Source organism: Corella eumyota, chromosome 7, assembly GCF_963082875.1.
Source record: "Corella eumyota chromosome 7, kaCorEumy4.1, whole genome shotgun sequence".
Lineage (NCBI taxonomy): Eukaryota > Metazoa > Chordata > Ascidiacea > Phlebobranchia > Corellidae > Corella > Corella eumyota.
Genome location: NC_137496.1, coordinates 7,311,869 through 7,336,706, shown reverse-complemented (window position 1 = coordinate 7,336,706; position 24,838 = coordinate 7,311,869). Strand labels below are relative to the sequence as shown.

Sequence of the window (24,838 nt, the reverse complement as noted above, 5' to 3'; positions counted from 1 at the left end):
GATGTAGTGGTTAAAGCACACTATCTGACTATAAAGACCTTTTTTAAATTTCAACTCTGTCAGTTTGTTCAATATACCCTTTTTTTAAGTTTTTTCGCGCATCAATAAACAGATAAAAGTAAGAAAAGGAATACAATATACATTAAGTTAATGCATAAGCAAAAAAAACATAATGAATGTAAAGATTTAAAACATACCATAAATTCTGATATATTTCAATGTTTACTTACAGATTTTATACTAGATTATAGTATGGCTACACTGCACGGTTACCAAAAACCCAATAAGATAAGTGCAAGATGCTGTTTCAATTGGCCAATCTAATGCCTAGTTTAAAATTGAAAATATACATTGCTAAACCCATGGGTTTTGCCAGGTATATTTTGCGCAAGTTATTTAAAAAATGGCGTAATTTTACTAGAATTAAGAAAGCTATCACTAGTTAAGATGTTTAAATTTTTGTTACCTATTGTAAAAGTTTTCACTGGCATAGAAAATTTGAGTTTTGCGATATAGTGAAATATTATTTTCATTTAAGTTATTATTATTCCAAAAAAGTTTATTTACTTTTTTAAAATAAATTTAATGTTTTCAATAGATTAGGTTGTTGTATAAATTTTAAATATATACACCAGTAAAGGATTAAAAATGGATTCTATTAGGATGGAAGAGAATCCACTCAGCGTTAAAATCTCTCTGCAATCGTCGTCGGAAAACAAGATTCAAGAAATTTCTTACGGCGGTCAAGAGACTTTTATTCAACCTCTAACAATGTCTCAAAGCTTAACAGAGTTAGCAAATCGGATTGATTTCTTAGAAGACAATGACAAAGCCAGTCAGCCTGAAGAAGAAGAAGCTAAAGAAATGTTGGATGAAAAACAATGGCCGTGGGAAAATATTCAGACACATTTGCAAAGAGCGCTTATCGAAATGAACGTGTTAGTTGATGTGATGTCAATTTCTCAAAATAAATTGGTCAATCAACCAAAAGAAGTCGGTGATACTGGACAATATTTAATGTTTGATTTAGCCCATGATGAACAAGAAACTCCCACTAAACCCGTACTCAAAATGTTAACTAAAAAACGTTGTCTAAATGCGGCTTCTAAGATTTTACTTGATGGGGCTATGCGACTGACTAAGGCAAAATCTGAGGCATCCACACAGCACACATTTCATTCACAATTACTTAAACTTCGACAGCGATGGCGGGTAAGACGGGTCGGGGATAAAATTTTGGGGGATTTAAGTTATAGATCAGCGGGTTCGGATTTTTGGCACTCGAGTGCCTTTGAAGTTATTAAAAAATCTCTAGATGATGATGTTGATGAAGATTCCGACAACGATGAAGCAACAAAAAGTATAATATCCCTGGTTCCTTCTCTTCGGCCTCCTCTCCTGGTTGTCGTTAGTGCCGATTTAAAAGGAGTTGCAACCATTTCAGTTTCTATTATCGACATATCTTCAAAAACCTTAAAATCATGCAAAATGAACAATTTTGACTTTTTTCCGAAAAAAACTGCAAGCAGCGAGCCAAATTGGCACAGAAAGTTATGCAATGCTCAAAATGTTTTGTTTTGCAAAGAGTTATTTGCAAGGCTAACAAAAGAAGCTGTACAACATAAAGCATACGGAATAAAGTCGCCGTTTATTGTCATCGAAAACACAATATTGACACACATTTTTCCTGACATAAAACTTGAAATTAAACTTTTACATAGTCAAAGTTCACATCCAGCGAGTGTTCCAACTAAAAAGTCATCGATATTCACTTTAAAACATGCCCTTATGCAACTGCTTTTAAAATTCCATGCAAAACGTCTTAATATCGAACCTCCACACCCTATAAATGCTGCACTCGGTTTAACAAACCTTCTAAGACGGGCATCTGTGCAAAGTAGTCCATCCAGACACTTAGTAAAATCGACAAAACAGGGTGAAATTTCGTTTATCAAGCCGCTTATTAAAATGGCAAAACATCACGAGGTGCAGCAACGCTTGAACAAAGTTATTCTTAAAATAACTAAAGAGTTTAATGACCCAGATGTGCAAGCCCACTGGTCTACTGTCACCAACATGTACGAAACTACAGTTCGTGTTATGCTTGTGAACAGTGGATATGAATCCTGTAATAAATCAGTTATGTTGCTAACAGCAAAACCCGATGAAATAAGAGTGATACAACGAGAAGGTACAGTGTTAACACTTCCGATAGAATCATCGAAAATTTACCAGTATCTTTTGTCTCGCATTTGTATGCATCAGCTGTTGACCATACAATCGTTAGCTCAAACCTTAGGATGGACTTTGTTGAATTTATCACCGCATTGTGGGGTAGGTAACGATAACACCCTGCGTATCCGTGGGACTTTAATAATCGCCGAACCCAATGGTAGTAAAAATGTTTCTGTGTGCTGCAGTTTGGACAGCAATAACAATATTAAATATGAAATTAATGTCCAGCATCCAAGAAGTGATGACATTAACTCGTTTGAAAATAAACAATGGACTGATAACGATAAATTTTTATCTCTTGGAGGAAAATGGAGGGAGGTTTCATGGTCTGATGTACCGGGAAGACATTTTGTAAATAAAATGGAAACTTTATTGACTTGCTTAAAAAAATAATTAGATTTTTTAGTAAAATTTATGCTGTTAAAATTAGTTGTTTTTTACAAGGGGTAGCTATAAAATTAACTGAATCGTCTGTATTGAATATATACTGAACGTATTACAAAATTAAACCCTAAACCCAACCCTTACCTATTCAGAAAAACATAAAAAACAAAAAAGTCACATTGTAAAAATTACCCTTTCATCACCTTTTAAATAACTTTAGTATAGTGCAAATCTATATATAATAAAGCTTAGTGGGCAATATATAAATATATATGTATGTATGTGTATTTAAATTTAAATATATACCATTGACATAAAAAGCGGCCATTTGTAGTGCATGACTAAAATATCTTATGAATGTATTAGTTGTGAGTAGCAATCTTATTACAACAAATAAAATAAAGTTTGTTAGGCAGGCAATAAGCTAAATGTGCTATTATTAAAATTAGTGTAATTAGTACAATTTGCCTTTTAAAAAGCATAATTACAAGATTTTTTTATTACTAAAATGAAATGCAGTGGATTTTTATAATTTTTCTTTCTCTTTCAGAATATTTATACAAATTTTTAATAAATATATTTTTAAATGAAATTTGAACTTATAAAATAGCTATCTCAAAGACTTTTATATCAAAATGCCGGTAAGTTTTTTTATTCTAATTCTGAGTTTGTAGAAATGTTAATATTTTTTAACACGAAATTTTCGAAATTTTTTTTTGTATATAGATATATCCTAGATGTGGGAAGGTTGAATGCGCAACCTAAACATAGATTAACAACAGTTACCTCAACTGCAGTCTCGAGTTGCCTGCGGCAGTTTGAGATAATATAGATTATAATTACCTGATAATTGAGTTGCTGATTAGGTGCTGACTCAGGAGAAGTTTATACCGTTTTTAGCGCCTTACTTAAGGGCACTACAGTATGAGATCACCGGGGATCGAACCTAGAACCTCATGTTGTGTAGAAAGTGTTCTGTAATTATTTGTTTTAATTATTTTACAGCCAACCAAAGGTAAACAAGGGACTAAAGGAGCAAAACAAATTAAAGAAGAAAATCAAACAACTTATAATTTTTACAAATATGTTATCATTTTTGCAAATGTAAGTACAAAATTGTGATCATTTGTTTTTTTTGTTGTATATATCTTTATCCTCGATGTGGAAAAGTCGAATGCGCCACTTAAACATAGAGTAACATAAGTTACTCCGACCCAGTCTCGAGTTGCCTGTGGCAGTTTAGGATATTATAGAGATTATAATTGCCCGATAATTATTCTGCTGATTAAGTGCTGGCTCAGCAGGAGTTTATAGCGCCTTACTCAAGGGCGCTACAGCATAAGATCAGTGGGGATTGAACCCACGACCTCATTAGTGGTGTAGCAAGAGTTCTTACCACTACACCACGCTGCCGGTTTATTACAAAATTGTGACCATTTGTATATATGTCATATTCTTTTAAAAGTAAACAACATTTAAACCCAAAAATTTCAAACAGTTAAACCCGATGAAAGATATCAAATATATCCCTATCGTAGGTTTACTTTCACCTTGATTAATTAGTAATTAACAGTTTGGTACCCACCTTAGTTTATATACACTAAATAGATTAAAAGAAGTTTCTAGATCTGGCATATTGACATTAATGATGATGGCCAGTTGGCATTTAGATACACTGTTTAAAAATTACAACAATTAAACCCAAAAACGGCAAAAAAATTACGAACAGTTAACCCAATAAAAGATATCAAATGTATAAATCCCTATCTTAGCATGGTTTACTTGTAAAAATATAGAAATAACGACTAATAATAATGGAAGCTTAATTTAATGAAGGTAACAGGTTCGCTATGTTTTTTTTTAAGTTAAATTTAACCTCAAATTTCGCCTTGTTAATTGCCTTGTTAATTTTTTTTTAAGTTAAATTTAACCTCAAATTTCGCCTTGTTAATTGCCTTGTTAATTAATTCATAGTTTGGCACCCACCTTAGTTTATACACACCAGGCTTGTTATATACCTTTATTTATATAATCTTTATTTAACCAGATAAATTGTGTTGCGGTCAAAACACTTGGCTTCACTAAATGAGGTCTAGGATTCGATCTCCAATACTCTCATATTATTTTGTCTGTGAAAGGCACTTTAAACTCTACCTAAGCCAACACTTAATCAGCAGCATAATTATAAGGCAATTATTATCTTTAATATCCCAAACTGATAAGCTGGGTTGGGGACACTGGTACTTTTCTATGTTTAGGTCGTGAAGTCAACATTCCTACATTAAGGTTAAATAAATATAAAAAAATTAAACCTTACTCTTATTTTTTATTGTTGTAACAGATACCAGTTATATTATTCCATATCTTATTGAAGTATAATGATCTTCAGTGGAGTCAAATGGTAAGTAGACTGTTAAAAACACTGGCAGCGTTGTGTAGTTGTTAAAACACTTGGCTTTACTACTGGATGTCCTGGGTTTGCCCACCACTTCCAGACTGCAATGCCCTTTAAAATAGAGTAGTAAAGAGTATAAACCGCTGATAAGCTCAAAAACAATAGGCAGAATAATTATTATGCAAATATAAATAATAATATTTAAAACTACTTAAGCCAACCTAAGACTGGGTCAGGGTAACAAATTCACTATATGTTTTGGCCATGAAAATTGGTCATTCCAAATCGAGAATAAATAAATACAAAAATGTTTGTTTTTTTGAATTTCAGAGCATGTTTATTTTTTCATCAGTAACTTATGCACTTTGTATGAAATTAATGAGTTCAATGGTCAATAGTGGATTGGATTTAAATATGGATTCAGGAATGGTAGAGTAAGAAATAAAATTAAACAAATTCAGCAGTGTGGTATAGTGGTCAGAACACTTTCTACACTTCATGAGGTCCTGGGTAGATTTCTAGTGTTCTCATGCTGTATTGCCTTTGAGTAAGACGCTATAAACGATATGAATTCCTGTTAAGCAAGCACCTAATAAGCAGCTCAATTATCAGGCAATTATAATCTATAATATTCTAAACTGCCTTAGGCAACTCGAGACTGGGTCGGGGTAACTGTTACTTTATGTTTAGGTTGCACATTCGTCCTTTTCTCATTGAGGATAAAGATATATAAAAAAAAATGTTTTTCTTAATTTCAATATAAATTGTTTTATATTATATTTCAGACATGCAAAAGATATTCTTATTATTACAGCTGTATGTCAAGTTCTAAGCTGTATATCAATGTATTTATGGCTTATTTGGCTTGTGGTATGTATTCAAATATACAGTTTATTTTTATTTTTTTTTGCATAAAAATTAGAAGGCCAAAGTGTTTTAAAATATTTTTACTAAAATGCCTAAAACCTACACTACTATAACTATATTCTAAAGTGGCTGTTTTTTATTTACCTAATCCTGTTACGTGTTTTTGTTTAATATATTTTTATTCTCGATGTGGGAAGGTAGATTGCACGACCTAAACATAGAGTAACATAAGTTACCCTGACCTAATCTGAGTTGCCTTGGCGGTTTGGGATATTATTAAGTATATTTGCCCAACAATTAAACTGCTGATTAGTATTGGCTCAGCAGGCATTTATACCATTTATAGCTCCTTACTCAAGGGTGCTACAGGATGGGCGCAGTGGAGTTTAAACTTACAACCTCATGTAGTGTAGCAAGTGATCTGGGCAAATGGTGTGGCTTAAACCTAAACCCTTCGGACTGTAGTTCGATGCGATGATCTCCATACCACACTAACCACCTTATAAATATATGCTTTATCATGCAACCATTAAATAATTAATCCACATCTTTAAGTACAATGCCCTAAATATTGACTTTTATTTCAGGTTCCTGGGGTTGCTTGCTACAAGTTATGGGTCAGTATAATAGCCCCATGGATTTTTCAAGCGCCACCAGAATTAAGCGAAAAGCAAAAGAAAAAAATGGAAAAAAAGCAAAAATTTTAAACTTTTTTTTCTGGTTTTAGGATATTTTTATTAATTTATTTTGTTAGTTGAATTGATTTTACAGTAAAGGAGTTCTTATAAATACTGCTATAAAATTGTAATTTAAATGATTATAGGACAAATTATGTTAATATATAAATGTTACCTAATTTAAACTATGTATTTTAATGGTACAATATATAAATTAAATCCGTTGCTTTTTTTAAATAAGTTGTGAAAATGTGCAATAAAAAAAACCTTCATTGAAAAGCTTTCAATTTACAAAGGTTTTAAACCATAAAATGTTTAATTAACCCAATGTAGTATGGTCAAAATATAAAAAATGGAAACTGGAATGGTTTTAGCGCATTGTTTTGCGGTAAAAAATAAAAATTTAACAACTTTAAAAATACCTGGTTCGTGCATCATCTTGCGGTGAAAAAATTAATAATTAAAAAAAATGGAAAAATACCTCCTTTTTTGCATTATCTTGCGTTAAAAAAATTAATAATTAAAATAAAGAAAAATAACTGCTCTCGTGCATCATCTTGCGGTAAAAAATTGAAAAAAAAAGAATAAATTATAATAAATAAAATATTTAACAACAGCTGTTGGCTTGAGAAGTAAAAAGAAAACGTTGATTACAAATTTCCGTGCAGGATTTTTCCACACGTGACCTTTTCATTTAAGGCGTGGCTTTGCACTACAATAGCTTTATATGGAAAATTTCAAAAAAGAATAGTTTGGGATAGGTAGGTTTTTTTACCTATTGTAGTTGTACCAGTTTTATGAGTTTATTATACAGAGTTACAGCAAATATATATCCAAGTTATCTGAACTATTGCTTAATTTTTTTGCAAATGTTTTTTTTTTGATTTTTCGCGCATTGATAAAAGTGAATAATAAATACGATGTACAATTAATATTACATCAATGCGACGGAAAAAAATGACAAAATCAATTTAATGATTTAAAACATGCCAAAAGTAATAATGTTTACACAAAGTTTTTATAGTATATTATGGCATTGTCACCAAACCCAGAAGATCAACCTTATTAATAGTTAGTAGTAGGATGAAAGGCTTTTCGGAGATCTATTAGCTTCGTCCGCCGATTTAAACCAGTAGTACTAAAAAGAATGCGGAAAAAGGCGGAATTCACAAAAAAGATTAGGGTAAGATAATAAAAATTCCGCCTTTTGCATTTATAAACCTGACGGACGATGCTAATAGAGCTACGGTTATTCTATGAAGAAAGTGATGGATTTGGAGTTGGCACATTTAAGGTAAGTTTTTTGTTATTTACATTTAAAATAAAACTACGTAAATATTTAATAAAAGCTTTGGAATTTAATGTGATTATTTAAATATTAATCGAACATGAAAGTATTTAATATATGCAAAACTTTTTTGGTTCAAGTTCTTAAAAGTTTTGTTTTCTCAACAACGTTGCCGAATTTGATCTCAAACTACAAGCACGAACACGTGACCCAACGCAAGATGTGAACACGTGACCCAATGCGGGGTGTGAACACGTGACCCAACGTGATACAACGTTCTGTTTTTGGCAATTTCTTTATGTCTTTATATTACTTTATAGCGGTAGTTGTATTTTATTTAATATAAATAAATATGAAAATTTATACTCTTTTATAAACTAAAAAAAATGTCCTTTATTTTTGTTTTTATTACTAATTGTTTTTATATTTACAGAATGTTGCACAACGAACCATCTTTAAAACATATTTAAATCAGTTTTAAATAAATGTAATAAAATTCACTAAATTCATCTAAACAATGTTCTTTTATTTGTTTAAAAATGTTTAATTATTGATCATATATAATTTGTACCAGTTGTGTTGTATGTTTAACTTGCCGTAATTAATTTTTTAAACTTATAGAAATGTATATCGCTGACCTTAGTACAGAGAAATCATCCAAAAAATAGGCTTATTTTTTTACTTTTTAAGTTTTATGTATTGGCGTAATAGAAGATAAATCAATTTACTTAAATAAATAAATGATTCATTTAGCAAATTTTATATTGCGTATAGAGAACACCTGCGTGCGTGACGTGTTAATATAATGACCTTTCGACCTGTTAATATTTTGCAAAAAAAATAATAAACCAATTAATGTGAATATTAACAAAATTAATTGTAGTGGTCGCGTGACCTTTCGATTATTATTAAATTATATTTGCGGCATTTGCCATTTTACGTTTTTTTATATCGGCGTAGCTATTTTTGTAGCATACATTCAATTTTGGCATCGTGGTTTATGTTGTCACGTAGCATAGTGGTTAAGGACGTAGAGTATTGAATTTTTTGAAAAAATGTCAAAAATGCCGATATTTGGCCATTTTTTTTAAAAGTTTAAAAATTTTGCGATTTTAAAAATACGATTTACAATTTTTTTTTCATACGTATTTCTAAATTAACTTTTTAAACTGTCTAACTAATAAACTAACTTTATTTCTGCCTAGATTCGAACCTGACAACTACAAGTCTATAAAAAGCTCAACATAACTACTCGGCTACGAACTTGGAAGTATGGTGCAAAAAGATCAATGTAAGTCAGCCATTGGTGATACTTTGAACAAAATTTTAAAACTGGTCGCAATAAGTTACTACTCACCTTCTAGTTCTTAATTGCCCTTATTATCTTAATTACGTCATTAGCCTTATCTTAGTTATCGAATTAATGAAAAATATATTTTTTAGGATTCGAACAAAAATACCTTGTCATTGGTAGATCAGCTACTTACTGCTGAGTTACACAACCCGTTGAAGATAGGATTCGAACCCACAGGTAAGTAATACTTAATCGATCTAACCACTCGACCGTAAAGTGGTATGCACAAGATCTCGTGTTTCAATATATATATTATCAACGTAAAATCCGTTTTTTTTAAATATTTTCTAACCCCTTTTTCTTCTTGTCCTTGAACCCTCCCTTTTATGCTTTGTTTCCCTTTTCTTTCTCGCTGCTTGATAGCTTCTTTATTGCATGCACCTTTACTCGAACTTACAGAGTTGAATTATCAGCTGATCGACATAACCCCAAAAATTTCTTGGCAATTATTTTCAGGAAGTTTGGGACAGTAATCTAAAACGGTTTACTCGGTTTTAAACTAAAGCCCTTTGTTTGGGTCAGCGTCTTACCACTAAAGCTACACGCCTTTGATACTAATCTTACTTAAACACTTATTAAAAATATATATAAAGTTTTTAAAAACATTTGTATTTTGGCGATGTTACAACGTTCAATAACTTGTATTTATGCGACAGGTTTTGAACTTCAGACTATCGGTTTACTAGTTCGAAGACTTACCTTTGTGCTGCACGCCCATATTAAAATTGTTATACAAAGATGACGCTGCAAACTGTATTATCATCATTTTGACACGTTTGGAAAATGGTGTTTTAATAAAATAAATTGTATTTGATTGGGTTCGCACTAAGAGGGAGGGGGGTATCCCCAATTGAACGTTGGGCCCTAGAATGAGTGAACGTTGAACACTTTTTAAACAAAGCTGAACACTATAACAACATAGTGTATCAAATAGGTAATTATTAAAAACAATTAAATTAATAATTATAAAAAAACTTAACATTTGCCTACCCTTCGGTTTGCATTTTAATTATCATAATATGTTTGCAATGGATAGTTTACCTGCGCACCACAAACAGCATTTTTTTAGTTATTTTGAAGACTGTATATATATATTACCGTCCTTTTAACCTTTTTACCATTCAAAACATACCCACGCATAACCCAAATGATCACACCACCTCACCTGTAATGTTATACAGCTTCACCAGCCATGTGCATCATTTCAACAGAGCGTGTGACAGTCGGAATGTCTCCTTTTTTGCCAGCAAATATTTGTATTTCAATCAAATATTTCATTTTGAACATTTACCAATCTGACTCTTCCACGGATTCAGACAATGCCCCTTTCTTACTCTTTCCACGGATTCAGACAATCCCCTTTCTTAGTAGGTAAAAACATTAAAACATTGTTCAAATACGACATTTTGTATGTGTAGAGTAAATAGGTAATGAAGAATCTGCCATTTGATAAATTAGTTTATGTAGGAATGTTAAATAATTTATGTCGGAATGTTCATCGCCGGCGTTTTTTTAGCCTACGATAAAGTCCAAAAACAGTTTATGATCCACAGCGACTGCCTTACCATCGTTAGCTAGGCTTTTAAACAATAAAAATGTGGCACCAGTAGGTTGTGCCGCACCATATGTCACCAGTCACTGTAAACATGAATTGGTGAATTAAATGATTTAACTAATGTTATGCTGGCATTATAGAACACCATCTTAAGATCTGTAAACATGTCAATCACTGTATTATTGGACACTGTATTATTTTCACGAATTTTATCTGCCAACTAATTCCCATATCCATTCTTAAAATTATAATTATCTAAAAACATTTAACCGGCAATTCCATGGAACCAGTTGAAAATCCCTTGGAACCAGTTAAAGTTGGAGTCTGCGAACCCAATTATTGATTTAAACCCAGATTTGACAGAGTAAATGTAGAACCAGCGTTGTTGTTTTAACCACGGGTCGTTCTTATAGTCAATGTTAAAATGTGTTTTTGGCAATAAAAAGATAGAATTAGGTTTATTTGACAAATAAATGATGGTTCGAAATCTTTGAAGATAAATTGATTATTGACACTGGCAAACCATTTGTTAAACTTTTACTAAATTTTTTTATTATAGTTGCCTTTTTTCGAAAAAAAATCATAGTTTACGATCATTTGTTTTATAAGTGTAAGAATGCAAGTTGTTTCAGGTACTATTTTTTATCACTTTAATAAATGAACATACACGAATGTTTTCTTTTCACAAAGTCCTTATTTATTATTTTCCTTTACTCATCAATGATTAGTTAAAATAAAATAATACTGACAATAACAATATGTTTCGAACCATAATGAGCTTTATTCCATACACATTATGGTACACGCTTGTTACCTATTTTTTTATTACATTTCAAAAAATACAAAACATATGACAAAATTGTATTAACCAAAAAGTTACTAAATAAAAATGTTTTTTAAAAAAGGTTATAATTAAAAAGCTCTATATTCTTTGACAATGTAAGGTAGCTTAGGTTTATATCAAGACTAAAAAGTTATTTTGTAATAGTAAACCTTTAAAAAATTTTTTATGATTAACACATTATTACAGTCTAAATACAGATATAAGTGCATGTTACACTTTAATACAATTTATGTATCTTTGCAACAACTGTGCCTGAACTACAAATAAAACCTTTTATTATTTGTGGTTAAATATTTGACATGCGGTAAGGTATTAAGATTTGCAAAAAAATATTTGATAACAAAACACATCTACTTTGGAAAAACCAAATGTGGGCTTATAACAGAAGCACAAAAACACATCTGAATCATTAAGACAAAAAAGCATCAGTTAAATATGACCATACAACAAAAAAAAAGGTGGGCACTATTAAGCGTTGATAAATAAACTTAACTTTGGCCAAATAATTTAAGTTTTTTATTGGTGGCTACAAACATTTGGCATAGAGTTAAAAATTTTTTTTTGCAAAATAAATACAAGCAACTTAAACATATTAACAATACAAAGATACTAGTTTATAGAAAAATGTCATAAAAAAACAAAGGTTGGCACCAAACTGTATAACATAAATAAATGGGTTTATTTTTAGGTAATAAAACTTTGTTGATTAATTTTTTACAAATAAGTGATAATAATATTTAATTAGATATTATCGATAACAGTTATTAATAACTTTTTTACATTTCTTTTAATTTATATAAACAATGATTATTAAGTTACCATATTTTGAGTAACTTTTTTGGTTACTAGTGCGCAATTATGCAAAACAATAAGCTATATCTAAAAGTAATAAAACTTAAAATATATATAAAATTATACATAAGCGTAAGAGAAAATAATTGAGTTACACAAAAAATATGTTGTTGTGTTTTTGACACTTTGTTCCACTATATAAAACTCAGGAATAAATTCCTAAGTGGAACCAAGCTAAAATGTCTTTAGGTAAAGGTTAAACGAACTTAATCAAGATAAGACAATAACATATTTAGAACCAATTTCATCTCCTATTTTTCAGTTAATAGAAGAAAAGAAATTGATGTAAGTACTTTACAGCCACAACCTAGAAAAATATAAGAAACAAGTTTTATAAGTTTAACTTTAATTTTGTCATTTAAAGATTTTTAATACAGGTTTTAAGACGATAATTCATTTAAATACTATTATTACCTAATTTTACCGATAAATTCCTATACAATTTTACATTTAATACAATAAAAAATGGTTTTTGTATTTTTATTATAATTAAAATTGTACCAAATTAAAAAAATTAAAAACAAATTTTTTGGAAGCCTTTAAAGTATTCTCTATGCATATTTATATCGATATGCCAAATAGTTTAGGCTAAGGTAACTAGTGGGTAAAATAACAAACTTGCATTGTATGAATATATTAAACAGCTTCCTAATTTAATTAAGTTATATATTTAAAAAAATTGAAGTTAACATAGTTGATTACCTTTGTTGGTAATTGAATGAAAAGGAGATGAAACCTCACTAAGTCTCACTAAATAAAAACATCAAAAAGCTTAAAAAAACTAAACGATTTAATATTTCAACTAATTAGCAATCTAAATATGTTTTCTTTTTAAATAAACAATACTAAATCGTTCTTAGATTTAAAAAAATAAATTTTAAATTAAAAATTTAGGTAGTTACATTTACACATTAAAAATTAGTTAATTTATATAAAACATGCGGTTTCATAGGTGACTTAAGAAACTTGTCAGTAAAAAATTTTAGAACAATGTTATTAAATATTTAGATATTTACTTGTAAATATGTTTAAACAATTTTTAAAGTAAACATTACTCACAGTTTCATATTTTGCAGTAATTCACTTGCTTCTCTTAATAGTTTTTTCCCATCCTCAATAAAATGACAACCGTATGCTAGTAAATGGTGGATGTTGTGCAAACATAATGAGAAAGAAACAGCACATTTATCTCCAAGATGTTTTCTGTTTATATTCAAATATTTGATCTGAAATATTTAAACTTTTTAGGTTATTTTTTCCTAATTTGGTAATTTTTTTTAATTTGTTAAAGTATAAAAAATCAAACATTATTTGAAAATTTTTTAAATTATTTTCCAATTTTTTTTTTAAAGATTTAAAAAAATTACATAAAAAGGGTAAAAATTATTTATATTACATTTGTTTTATTTCTATTTTTAAAATATATTTTATATACTAATTATAGGAAAGGGAATGTTTATCGTTATTGCAATTTTATTCGATATTTTATTTTATTTTTTTTTGTATATACCTTTATCCTCGATGTGGGAAAGTCAAATGCGCGACTTAAACATAGAGTAGCATCAGTTACTCCGACCCAGTCTCGAATTGCCTGTGGCAATTTGGGATATTATATAGATTATAATTGCCCGGTAATTATACTGCTGATTAAGTGCTGGCTCAGCAGGAGTTCACACCGTTTATAGCGCCTTACCCAAGGGCGCTACAGCATGAGAGCAGTGGGGATTGAACCCACGACCTCATTAGTGGTGTAGCAAGTGTTCTTACCACTACACCACGCTGCCGGTTAAATATATAATTGCTAAAGTAAGTATAAAAATTTAAAGAGATTGTGTGGTCGCAGGGTTTCTTTTTTAATTAAGTTAGAATGTGTTCAACTTGCACAAAGTTTTTAAAATAAAAGATTTAAAGGTAAATATTGGCTAATTAATCTACTGAAGTATTGCCAGTTAGCCAAGAATGGCATTTTGACCATCTTTATGTTTTAGTTTTTCAAACATAGTTATATTTTAATGCTTGATAACTTTTTATGTCAAATGGTTTTAGATTTCGGAAAACAAACAAAAATTTGACCGTGATTACTAAAAATAAGACATATTATATAAACTCAACGTATTATATAAAGCATATAGCATATATAAATCATAAAATAAGTGGATTAAGTTGTTTATAAGAAACTAAGATTAAAAAAGCGGCATTTATAAGCAAGCCACTGCACTTTTATAAAACAAAAGCTTCAAGAAATTAACAAAAAGTTCAGCGATAGTTTGATAAAAATGATAGGCCCAGAGTTTTTAGAAGTCAAGGGTATTCTAATATTAGAACTGTTTATTTGGGCTTAAGGTACTTATAAAAAAAACAAGTAGAAAAAAAAACTTAAGGTGTTTTTTAAGATCTGGGATATTTGTAATAAAATTGTAAAAATAAAAATTTGTTCAGTAGCAGGAAAGTAAGTAGAGTATATTTGAAACCATATGGTTTATATGAAGCACCTTAGTTAAGAAGAGAAGAGATATTTTACAATTATTTGGGATATTTATGGAAATACCTGGGTAAAAAATTAGGGTAAGGGGTATTCGAAAAAGGCCATATTTTTTATAAAAAGTCCAGCCTATTATATATATAAAATAAGACCACTTATTTGAAGCCCAAGATACTTACAAGCAGATTAGGGCTGTTATAAATATCCAAAGTCTCAGTAAGAGAGCCACAAGACCCCTACAGTGCACTATTTATTTTAAATGCTGAATAAATGTAGAGAATGATCAATTTAGTTTTTTTAAGGCTTTCAAAAAATAATGAATTAAAATTTAAAATAAAGAAATAAAAATGATTTTTTTTTACATGTGAATTTTTAATACATGTGAGTTTTGAAAAATAATTTTCAAATTAAAAAGTTTTTCAACTGTAACACAATTGGCAAGATGTTACCGAATTGACCTCTAGCAGTGGCTAATCTTTTAATTTTATGGTTTTTAATAAAAATAAATAATTTTAGAATGTTTAATACAAAATTTAAACATTCTAAAATTAAACTTCGTATTTCTATTAAACTTGTGTAGTTAATTTTAAACACCCTTTTGCAATTGCCAATCCACCTTCTTCTGTTATGTCACAATCAGTAACATTAAGGGCCTCGAATTTATCAAAAACTTTGCTAAGTGCCTTGGCTACATTGTTTCCAATTTTATTCTTTGTTAATAATAACTTTATCTAAAACAAAAGTAATATTATAAACAATAACTGAAACAAAAATATAAGTTGACAATACTAGATGTATATAAGTAATTAAAACATAGATACAATAGTTAGTAAAGTATTAGTCAAAGTGTCGAATTAAAAAGAAAATTATATAAGCTTTAAAATATATTGTAAAAATTAAGTGTTATCTAGTCCAATTATTAATAACATTATAAAATATTAATTTACTGAGTTAAATTCGTTACATTTTATTAATCATAATATCGTATTTTGAATGTGATTGCTATTTTAACCAAAAAGATTGCAAGGAAGACTACATAAGCCTTATTTTGCAATTTAATTTAATATAGAAACTTTCAATAAATATCGCTTTATAGTTTCTCACAAAATCTTTTGCTTTTCTTATTTTAAATAAATGCCATACAGACTCATTAAGTGCGATTATTTTTTACCAGTCTGCCAAAAATAAAATTTTCATAATCTTTTTTCTTGTAAATATAGCAACAGTTTAGTACTTAATAAATTGTTATGCCAAATGCTTTTATGATTAACAAAACAAAACAAAAATTGACGCGTAGGTAGTCAAAAAAAATAACAGACTCAATGCATTTTATAAAGCATACGTTGGAATAAAGCTATAACAAAAAGCCAAGGGAATAAATAAAAAGTCCCACGATAGTAAATTTCAAAATAATATGCCCAGGTTAAGTTTAAACGGTGCGAGTTTATTAAATGGAACCAAGGTGTTTGTCAGAAGGCAGAGGTTAAATAATAAGCTCCCATTCGTTTATAAGAAGCCTATAGAACTTGTAAAAGATCTAAAAGAGTTTGAATGCTTTTTGAAGGCCTGAGGTGATTGAGAAACTATATACTCGGCTTTAAGGACTATATACTTGGACAGAAAGTATGATGTCCAAAACTGATAAAAAAGGATTAGGATTTGCTGTTACAAAGCTGTTTAAAAATTACAGAAAAAGGCAAAAAAAGCTTATAAGGCTCACCAAGGAATTGTTGAGGAGTGTAATGAACAAAAAACAACTAGGTTTACAGTACACTTGAAGGAAGTATTTAGACAAGTTGTCAAATGCTTTAGGTAGCATAAAATGTGCTTTTAATTCTAAGAAGGGTGTGGTAGATGTGCTCGATTTTGCGAAAGAGATGACCCACCAAATGAAGGTCGAGTCAAATGTATCCTTTTCGAATTCTAAAAAAGATGTTGTAAGGGACAATTTAAGTGAAAATTTCTAAGCCAAATGTATGGTGTGTCCAGGATTCAGGCCAGGATTTACATGGAAAACGAATATGGGACACCACACCATTTTGCATATGTGCCAAGAAATAATCCAAAGGCGCTAAGAAACTTTATCATTATAGTTAAAAAATGTGTGACTGCTTTGCAGAATTACAATTATGCCACTATGTTGCCCTCAATGAAGACAAGCGACATGGAGTTGCTATAAATGGTTCAAGGTATTAATAAGAAGGCCATAGGAACCTATTTGTAGTTTTTAATTTTTTCAATAAGTTTTTTTTTTAAGACAAAAATTTAAGAACAAAAGAATTTAATATTTTTTTATTTATAAAATTGACAAATTATAACTTAGTATTTAAATATCTTTTTAAAATCAAAATAGTTTAGCAATTTTAATACAACAAGTGAGATGAATTAACCTCTAGTTGCTGCAAAGAATATTTTAATTCAATAGTTTTTATTAAATAAACTTTTTTTTATAATCAACAAAATGATTATTCTAAAAGGTCTAATTTCTGTTTTTTTTCACAAATTAAAAATTTTTTAACTTAATTAATTAAAATATATTTTTAAGTTGATAAGTTTAACTTAATCAATTAAAATATATTTTTAATTTTTTAAGTTGATAAAAACAACTTACAAAATATAATTTCATAACTGAAAATGTTTTTTTTTTATTTTCAACCTAATTAACCCATTTTGCAAGATGATACCAAATTAATTTCTACTTTTATTAATTATTTAATGTAGAACCATTATTAAACTAATTTATGCTAAAATCGCAATCTTAAAATCTTAAATTTCGAAATATATTGTTATTGTACGAATATTTATTTATTGAATTTATTTGGATTTTTGTTCATTAAAATCCAAAGATTGTTATTAGGTTTTCAAATTTTGATCAGTGGTGTAATATTTTATTAATATCATAAAAATAAATCATTTAACTTTATTTAATTATTGTTTAATTATTTTTTGTTTGTTTATAAAATACTCGACCAGTGGGAGTTTAACGTTTTCTTACGCTTGAATTATTTAATAGCGTTTTTTCGCTGTGAAATATTGTCTTGTTCGTTATCTGTGTTAAAGTAATATTTATTGGTAAAGTAAAATGTGTATAAAAATTAATTTTTTTTAAATTATATTTTAGCACTTGTTTGTTAAATTAAAATTAAATATTGATATTTAGCTTACAAATTTTGCTTATTTGCATATCATACCATAACATCTCCAAAAATAAGTAAAAATTTTTTTTGTTAATTATGGTTCGAAATCTTAGATTTCAAAACATATTGTTATTGTCAGTATTATTATGGTTCGAAATCTTAGATTTCGAAACATATTGTTATTGCCCGTATATATATTTTTATTGTTACTAATCCGAATTTTGAAATCGAATAACTTTTAATTTTGTGTATATAAATTTTTAAAATTGTAGTATGTTGTTTATTATCATATTGTGTTTCAACCCTTCTATTTTGATAATTTAAATATTATTAATTAGTAATTAATAGGTGTTTGTTTATTAGAATTTAGAGATCGTTATTAGGTTTTCTAATTTTGGTCAGTTATATATAATAATATTAATAACTCGAAAATGGATTAAAAATTTAATTTTTGTTTGTTTATTGAAAATTAAAATTTAATATTAGGCATTTAAATTTTAGTATAATGTATTTTATAATATTAGTAATTAAAATACATATTTAAAAAATAAATTTTGTTTGTTTATTATATCTAAATGCTTGTTTATTTATTAAAAATCTAAAATCAATTTTAGGCATTTAAAACTTTGTCTAATGTATATTGTGATATCAACACATTAAAACTGGGTTAAAGAATTAATTTTTGTTTGTTAAGTATATTTAATTACATGTTAATTAATTAAAAAATTAAAGATTAATATTTTAAAACATTTCAAATAATTTTGTTCTAAAATTTCCTTAGTCCAATAATTTAATACATGTTTAGTTTAAAATTTGAATACGTAATATTTAATTTATTAATTCAGTTAAATTTTATAATTAAGTAATGTTCATGCATAACTTTATTTATTAATAGAGATTTATTATAAAAATAATCTAATGAATTCGAACTATATTTTATTTATCAAATAAATCTAGTTTTTATTTTTCTTACTCATCCGAACTTTGATTCAAAATAACTTTTGATCTTGTTTATATAAAGTTCTGAAATTTTAGTATGTTGTTTATAATAATATTGTGTTCCAATCCTCCTATTCTCAAAATTTAATTATTACTAATTACTAAGTGCTTGTTTATTTATTAAAATTTAAAGATCGTTATTTTTTCTTCAAATCTTGGTCAATTGTATATCATAATATTAGTAACTCAAAAATGAATTAAAATTTTAATTTTTAGCCATAATTACTAATTAATAGGTGTTTGTTTATTAAAATTTAAAGATTGTTATTAATTTATCAAATCTTGGCCATTTGTATATCATAATATTAGTAACTCAAAAATGAATTAAAATTTTAATTTTTGTCACTAATTACTAATTAATAGGTGTTTGTTTATTAAAATTTAAAGATTGTTATTTATTTTTTAAATCTTTGCCATTTGTATATGATAATATTAGTAACTCAAAAATGAATTAAAATTTTAATTTTTGTCACTAATTACTAATTAATAGGTGTTTGTTTATTCAAATTTAAAGATTGTTATTAGGTTTTTAAATTTTGGTCAGTTATATCTTATAATATCTATAATTCGAAAATGAATTAAAAAATAATTCTTGTTTGTTTGTTATATTTATTTATTCTGGTTTATTCATTAAAAATTAAAGTTCGATATTAAGCAATAAAAATTTGGTGTGATGTATTTTTTAATATAGGTAGTTAAAAAAACATATTTAAAAAATAATTTTTGTTTATTTATCATATTTAAATGCTTGTTTATTTAATAAAAATTAAAAATCAATTTTAGGAATTTAAAATTTACTATAATTTATATCCTAATATTATCAACTTAAAACTGGGTTAAATATTAGTTTTTGTTTGTATAGTGTATTTAAATGCTTGTTTGTTTATACGAAGATTTGTAATATTCTTAAGTAATGTTTATGCATATCTTTTTTCATTTATAAAAATTTATGTTAAAAATAATCAAATAATTTCGAACCATATTTTATTTATCAAATAAATCTAGTTATTATTATTATTAATCTTTTCCAGTGTCTTATAAGCTGTAAATTTTGAGTTAAAATAACTTTTGTTTGTGAACATTCACAGTTTTAAAATTTTAGTATGTTGTTTATTATTAGATTGTGTTTTCATTCTCCTATTTACAACATTTAATTATCACTAATTACTAATTAATAGGTGTTTATTTATTAAAATGTAAAGTTTGTTATTTAGTTTTTAAATCTTGGCCATTTGTATATCATGATATTAGTAACTCAATAATGAATTAAAATTTTAATTTTTGTCACTAATTACTAATTAATCACTAATTACTAATTAATAAGTGTTTGTTTATTAAAATTTAAAGGTTGTTATTAATTTTTAAAATCTTAGCCATTTGTATATCATGATATTGGTAACTCAAAAATGAATTAAAATTTTGATTTTTATCACTAATTACTAATTAATAGGTGTTTATTTAATAAATTTTAAAGATTGTTATTTATTTTTTAAATCTTTGCCATTTGTATATCATGATAGCAGTAACTTAAAAATGAATAAAAAATTTAATTTTTGTTTGTTTATTATATTTTAATTATTGTTTATTTATTTAAAATTAAAGTTCGACATTAAGTATTCACAATTTAATATAATGTATTTTATAATATAAGTAGTTAAAAAACATATTTGAAAAAGAATTTTGTTTATTTATTATATGTAAATGCTTGTTTATTTAATAAAAATCAATTTTAGGAAAATTTTACAAAAATTAATTTTAGTATATTAAAGCGAATCATAAACGAACAGTATGTATCACTTTTTAGAATGTTTTTATTGCGATTAAAACAACAGTTTAAATAGCGAGAAAGAAGATACAAACAGTAATTAGCGCGTGTCTGGACCCTAGCAATTTACATGATTAAAATAGGAGCGTTATTAAGGCCTTTAAGCAAGCGGCATTATAATTGTTTGTTTACATAGTAGTCACCGCTACACAACTCCCCCCCAAAACTATTAAATGTCGCTGCTACGGTGCAAATCGTACAGGTGGTACAACTCGTCTTGTTGATCGTCTGGTTGGCAGGATGGAATCGTGCTTTTTGATATTGTTCGGTGTTGATCTTTTGATTGCTCGAAAGTTAACCTTCGGTGGTCGTCCACGTTGAGGAGGAACCGCAAGAGGAATTGGTTTTGTAATGTCAACGAAAGCTGGTTTGAGCCGATCGACTGAAATGGTTTCTTTGCGTTGGCCAATTTCTATTTTAAAAGTCTTAGCACCACGTGATATAATTTTGTATGGCCCAGTGTAAAGAGGATGCAGTGCAGGCCGTTTACCGACTTTTCGCACGAAAACGTAACCTTCCTTAAATAGTGAAGGTGGCAAAAATGTCTTCGGTGTTGAGTGCCAATAAGTTGCCATGGGGGCATGCTGATGTAATGCTTTACTTAGTTTGGATAAAAATGTAGGCATATCTTGGTTTTTAAAGTTTTTGCTTGGTTCACCAACGATAATTCCAGGAACAGCAATTGTTTTGCCATAAACCATTTCTGCAGAAGAATGTTTAAAGTCCTCTTTTGGGGCCGTTCTAATTCCCAACAAAACCCAGGGTAATTCGTCCACCCAGTTATTATCCAGAAGTCGTGCCATGAGAGCTGATTTCATATGACGATGAAAACGTTCAACTAGCCCGTTGGATTGTGGGTGGAAGGCTGTGGTGTGGTAAAGTTGCATTCCTAGTAATTGAGATATGCCATGCCATAAAGAAGAGGTAAACTGTGAACCACGATCTGAAGTTATCTCTTCTGGAATACCAAAACGAGCAATCCATTGTGAGATAAAAGCGCGGGCCACCGTTACAGTTGAAATGTCTTCAATATGAATGGCTTCTGGCCATCTAGTGAATCTGTCCACGATAGTGAGAATGTAACATTTTCCTTGCGACATAGGTAATGTAATGGTCCGACAAGATCGATGTTAATATGCGAAAAACGTCAATTAGGCAAGCTGGATTTTACGAGTTGCGATTTAGTGTGTTGATGTATTTTAGCTTTTTGGCATGCCACACATTGTTTGGCCCACAATCCTACTTCCTTTTTAATACCATGCCAAACAAACTTGCTAGATAAAATTTTTCGCGTTGTTCTGTTCTAATTGAAGGATGAGATAATCCATGTATAATGGTAAACAATTTACGCCGCCACGGTAATGGAACAATGGGCCAAGGTACACCTGTTGAAATATCGCAAAGCATGGTTGTACCATTTGGGCCGCATGGAACATCTTCCAGCTTTAAATTAGTAACGGCTGTTTTGTACGTAGTGATTTCAGGGTCGATAAGTTGTGCCTTTCCCATAGAAGCGTAGTCAATTCCTGTTTCTAATGTTTTTATTGCCGATATAGATGGTCGGGACAAGGTGTCGGCGACAAAATTATTTTTTCCTGAAATGTGTTGAACATCGGTTATGAATTCTGAAATGTAAGAGAGATGTCGTTGTTGGCGGGAAGACCAGGGATCCGAGAATTTTGCAAAAGCAAAAGTGAGTGGTTTATGATCGGTAAACACCGTGAAGTTTTTTCCTTCCAGGAAATAACGAAAATGGCGTACCGACAAATACAATGCTAATAACTCTCTATCAAAAACACTGTATTTTATTTCTGGAGAGCGTAGATGTCTACTAAAGAACGCTAGTGGCCTCCACGCGTTTTGATAAAACTGTTTCATTACTGAGCCAACGGCTATATCAGATGCATCAACGACCAATCTCGTTGGAGCATCACTTTTAGGGTGAAACAACATTGTAGCGTCTGCCAGTGCTTTTTCAGCTAACGTAAAGGCAGCCTGCAGACGTGGTGTCCAGATCAGAAATTTCTCTATTTTGCTAATTGCCTCGTAGATTTTTTGCTAATTGCCTCGTAGCCGCATTATATCAGAGGCTGAAGGCAGAAAGCGGTGGTAAAAATTTATCATGCCTGCAAATTTTTGAAGCGCCTTTGTTGTAGTAGGAATTAGAAAATTTTGAATTGCATCGACTTTTTGCGAAAGTGGTAAAGCTCCTTTTTAAGTAACTAGATGGCCTAAAAGATTGATTTCCTTTTTCCCAAACTTGCATTTTGATATGTTAATAATTAAACCGTGGTTTTTTAAACAACGAAAAAGTTCTCGCAGATGTTGGATGTGGTCATTTTCATTAGCGCTTGCCACTAAGATATCATCAAGATAAACAAAAACAAAGTCGAGTGAACGACAAACCATGTCCATTAACCTTTGAAATGCTTGGGCAGAGTTCTTTAAACCAAAGAGCATTCGTAAAAATTCAAAAAGGCCAAAAGGAGTTATAACTGCAGTTTTTGTCGGATTGGTTAACAGGAACTCGGTGATAGCCTCGAACAAGATCAATCTTTGAAAAAATTTTAGAGCCAGCTATTGATGAAGAAAAATCTTGGATGTTTGAAATTGGATATCTGTCAGGAATGGTTATGTCATTTAAGCGACGGTAGTCGCCGCACGGTCTCCAGCCTTCATTTGATTTAGGTACCATATGTAGTGGAGATGACCATTGGCACGTCGAATAATGCCCAAGTCTCTCATTTCTCGAAATTCCTTTCTGGCCAAAAGGAGTTTGTCTGGGGTAACCTTCGGGCTCGAGAATGTACAGACGGTCCTTTAGTGACAATAAAATGCTCAACGTTTGTGTTTGGTAGTTTTTGGCATAAACTGAGGGACCGTGATAGCCGGAAATTCTGCAAGTAATTTTCCATAACGGTCGTTGGCTAGTGAAATAGCTTCTATTTTAGGCGCAACGTTTTATTTATAAGGTCTTATGCGTGTGCTAGAGAAATCCACAGCGTCCACTAAACGGTGGTGCTTGACATCGACTAGCAAAGAATGTGCTCTGAGAGGATTGGACGGGAAACATCTGCTATGACAAAAGTCCAGGAATATCGTCCGGGTTTTATGTTAAGCTGCAGTGTTTTGCGAACATACATTTTGATTACGTTACCGTTGGCCGCCAATAAATGTTTACCGGTCTGGTTGTGGCGTCTCTCACGGCTGGTAGGAGGCATAGCGCTAATTTCAGCACCAGTATCAACAAGAAAATTTTTTGCTGAAATTTTGTCCCAAACGAAATACAGACTATGAGGACCGCCAACCGCCATTGCTGCTAATGCCGGCTGGCTGGATCGTTTCCCTGAAAGTGTATGCAAGGTGGTACGCATTTGCGTGCATTTTTACCAAAACTAATATGGTAAAAACATTCTTTGGGTCTAGAAACTTGCTTTTGATAAGGGCTTTTTTGTTGACTGTAATTTAGATATGGTTGAGTAAGATGGCCCACGTTCTTTTGCTAACCAAAGAATGTCCGCGCGTAATGCCATCTGTCGCATGTCCATAAACTCTACGTTGCTGAGAGCTACTCGAATATCTTTCGGCATGTGCTAAAGAAATATATGTTAGAATAAAAAGCAGGGTTTGTGACCACTCATTAAAGCCAACTTTCATCCATTAAACATGACGGTTTTCGATCACCCAAATCTGGCATATATTTAGAATCATCGCTGCGCGTTCTTGTGAAGAAAGTCCAAAGGTCGAAATTAAGCGTTCTTTAAGGGCGATGTACTTTCCTTCTGTCGGTGGATTTTCCATGAAACCAAGGATCCGTTGTGCAGTGGTTTGATCTAAAGCAGAGATTACGTGGCAATATTTTGTAATGTCTGTTGTGATGCCTCTAATTGTAAATTGTGCCTGAAACCATACTAGTGGTTGAGCAGTCCAAAACGTCGGCAATT

At 29.7% G+C, this 24,838-nt stretch overlaps 2 protein-coding genes across 3 annotated transcripts; both read left to right on the top strand.

Moving 5' to 3' along the window:
• The first annotated feature begins 623 nt into the window (after positions 1–623).
• Positions 624–3,132, top strand: LOC145759722 (mediator of RNA polymerase II transcription subunit 17-like). Its single transcript, XM_082573570.1, has one exon. The coding sequence runs from the start codon at positions 649–651 to the stop codon at positions 2,626–2,628; it is 1,980 nt and encodes a 659-aa protein (XP_082429696.1). The 5' UTR covers positions 624–648; the 3' UTR covers positions 2,629–3,132.
• Positions 3,133–3,167: 35 nt separating this feature from the next.
• On the top strand, positions 3,168–6,830 carry LOC145759787 (transmembrane protein 208-like). 2 transcript variants are annotated; one of them, XM_082573633.1, is made up of 6 exons: positions 3,168–3,260; positions 3,625–3,723; positions 4,961–5,020; positions 5,345–5,443; positions 5,800–5,884; positions 6,469–6,830. In XM_082573633.1, the coding sequence occupies exons 1-6, from the start codon at positions 3,255–3,257 to the stop codon at positions 6,606–6,608; spliced, it is 489 nt and encodes a 162-aa protein (XP_082429759.1). In that variant the 5' UTR covers positions 3,168–3,254; the 3' UTR covers positions 6,609–6,830. The 2 variants fall into 2 exon arrangements, with proteins under 2 accessions (XP_082429759.1, XP_082429760.1); XM_082573634.1 differs by having other exon boundaries at positions 5,345–5,448.
• Positions 6,831–24,838: the final 18,008 nt, after the last annotated feature.

Coding starts and splice junctions, on each gene's coding strand:
- LOC145759722 (XM_082573570.1), top strand. CDS start 649: ATGGATTCTATTAGGATGGAAGAGAATCCACTCAGCGTTAAAATCTCT.
- LOC145759787 (XM_082573633.1), top strand. Junction 5,021..5,344: donor ATCTTCAGTGGAGTCAAATG/GTAAGTAGACTG, acceptor TTTGAATTTCAG/AGCATGTTTATTTTTTCATC. Junction 5,885..6,468: donor TATGGCTTATTTGGCTTGTG/GTATGTATTCAA, acceptor CTTTTATTTCAG/GTTCCTGGGGTTGCTTGCTA.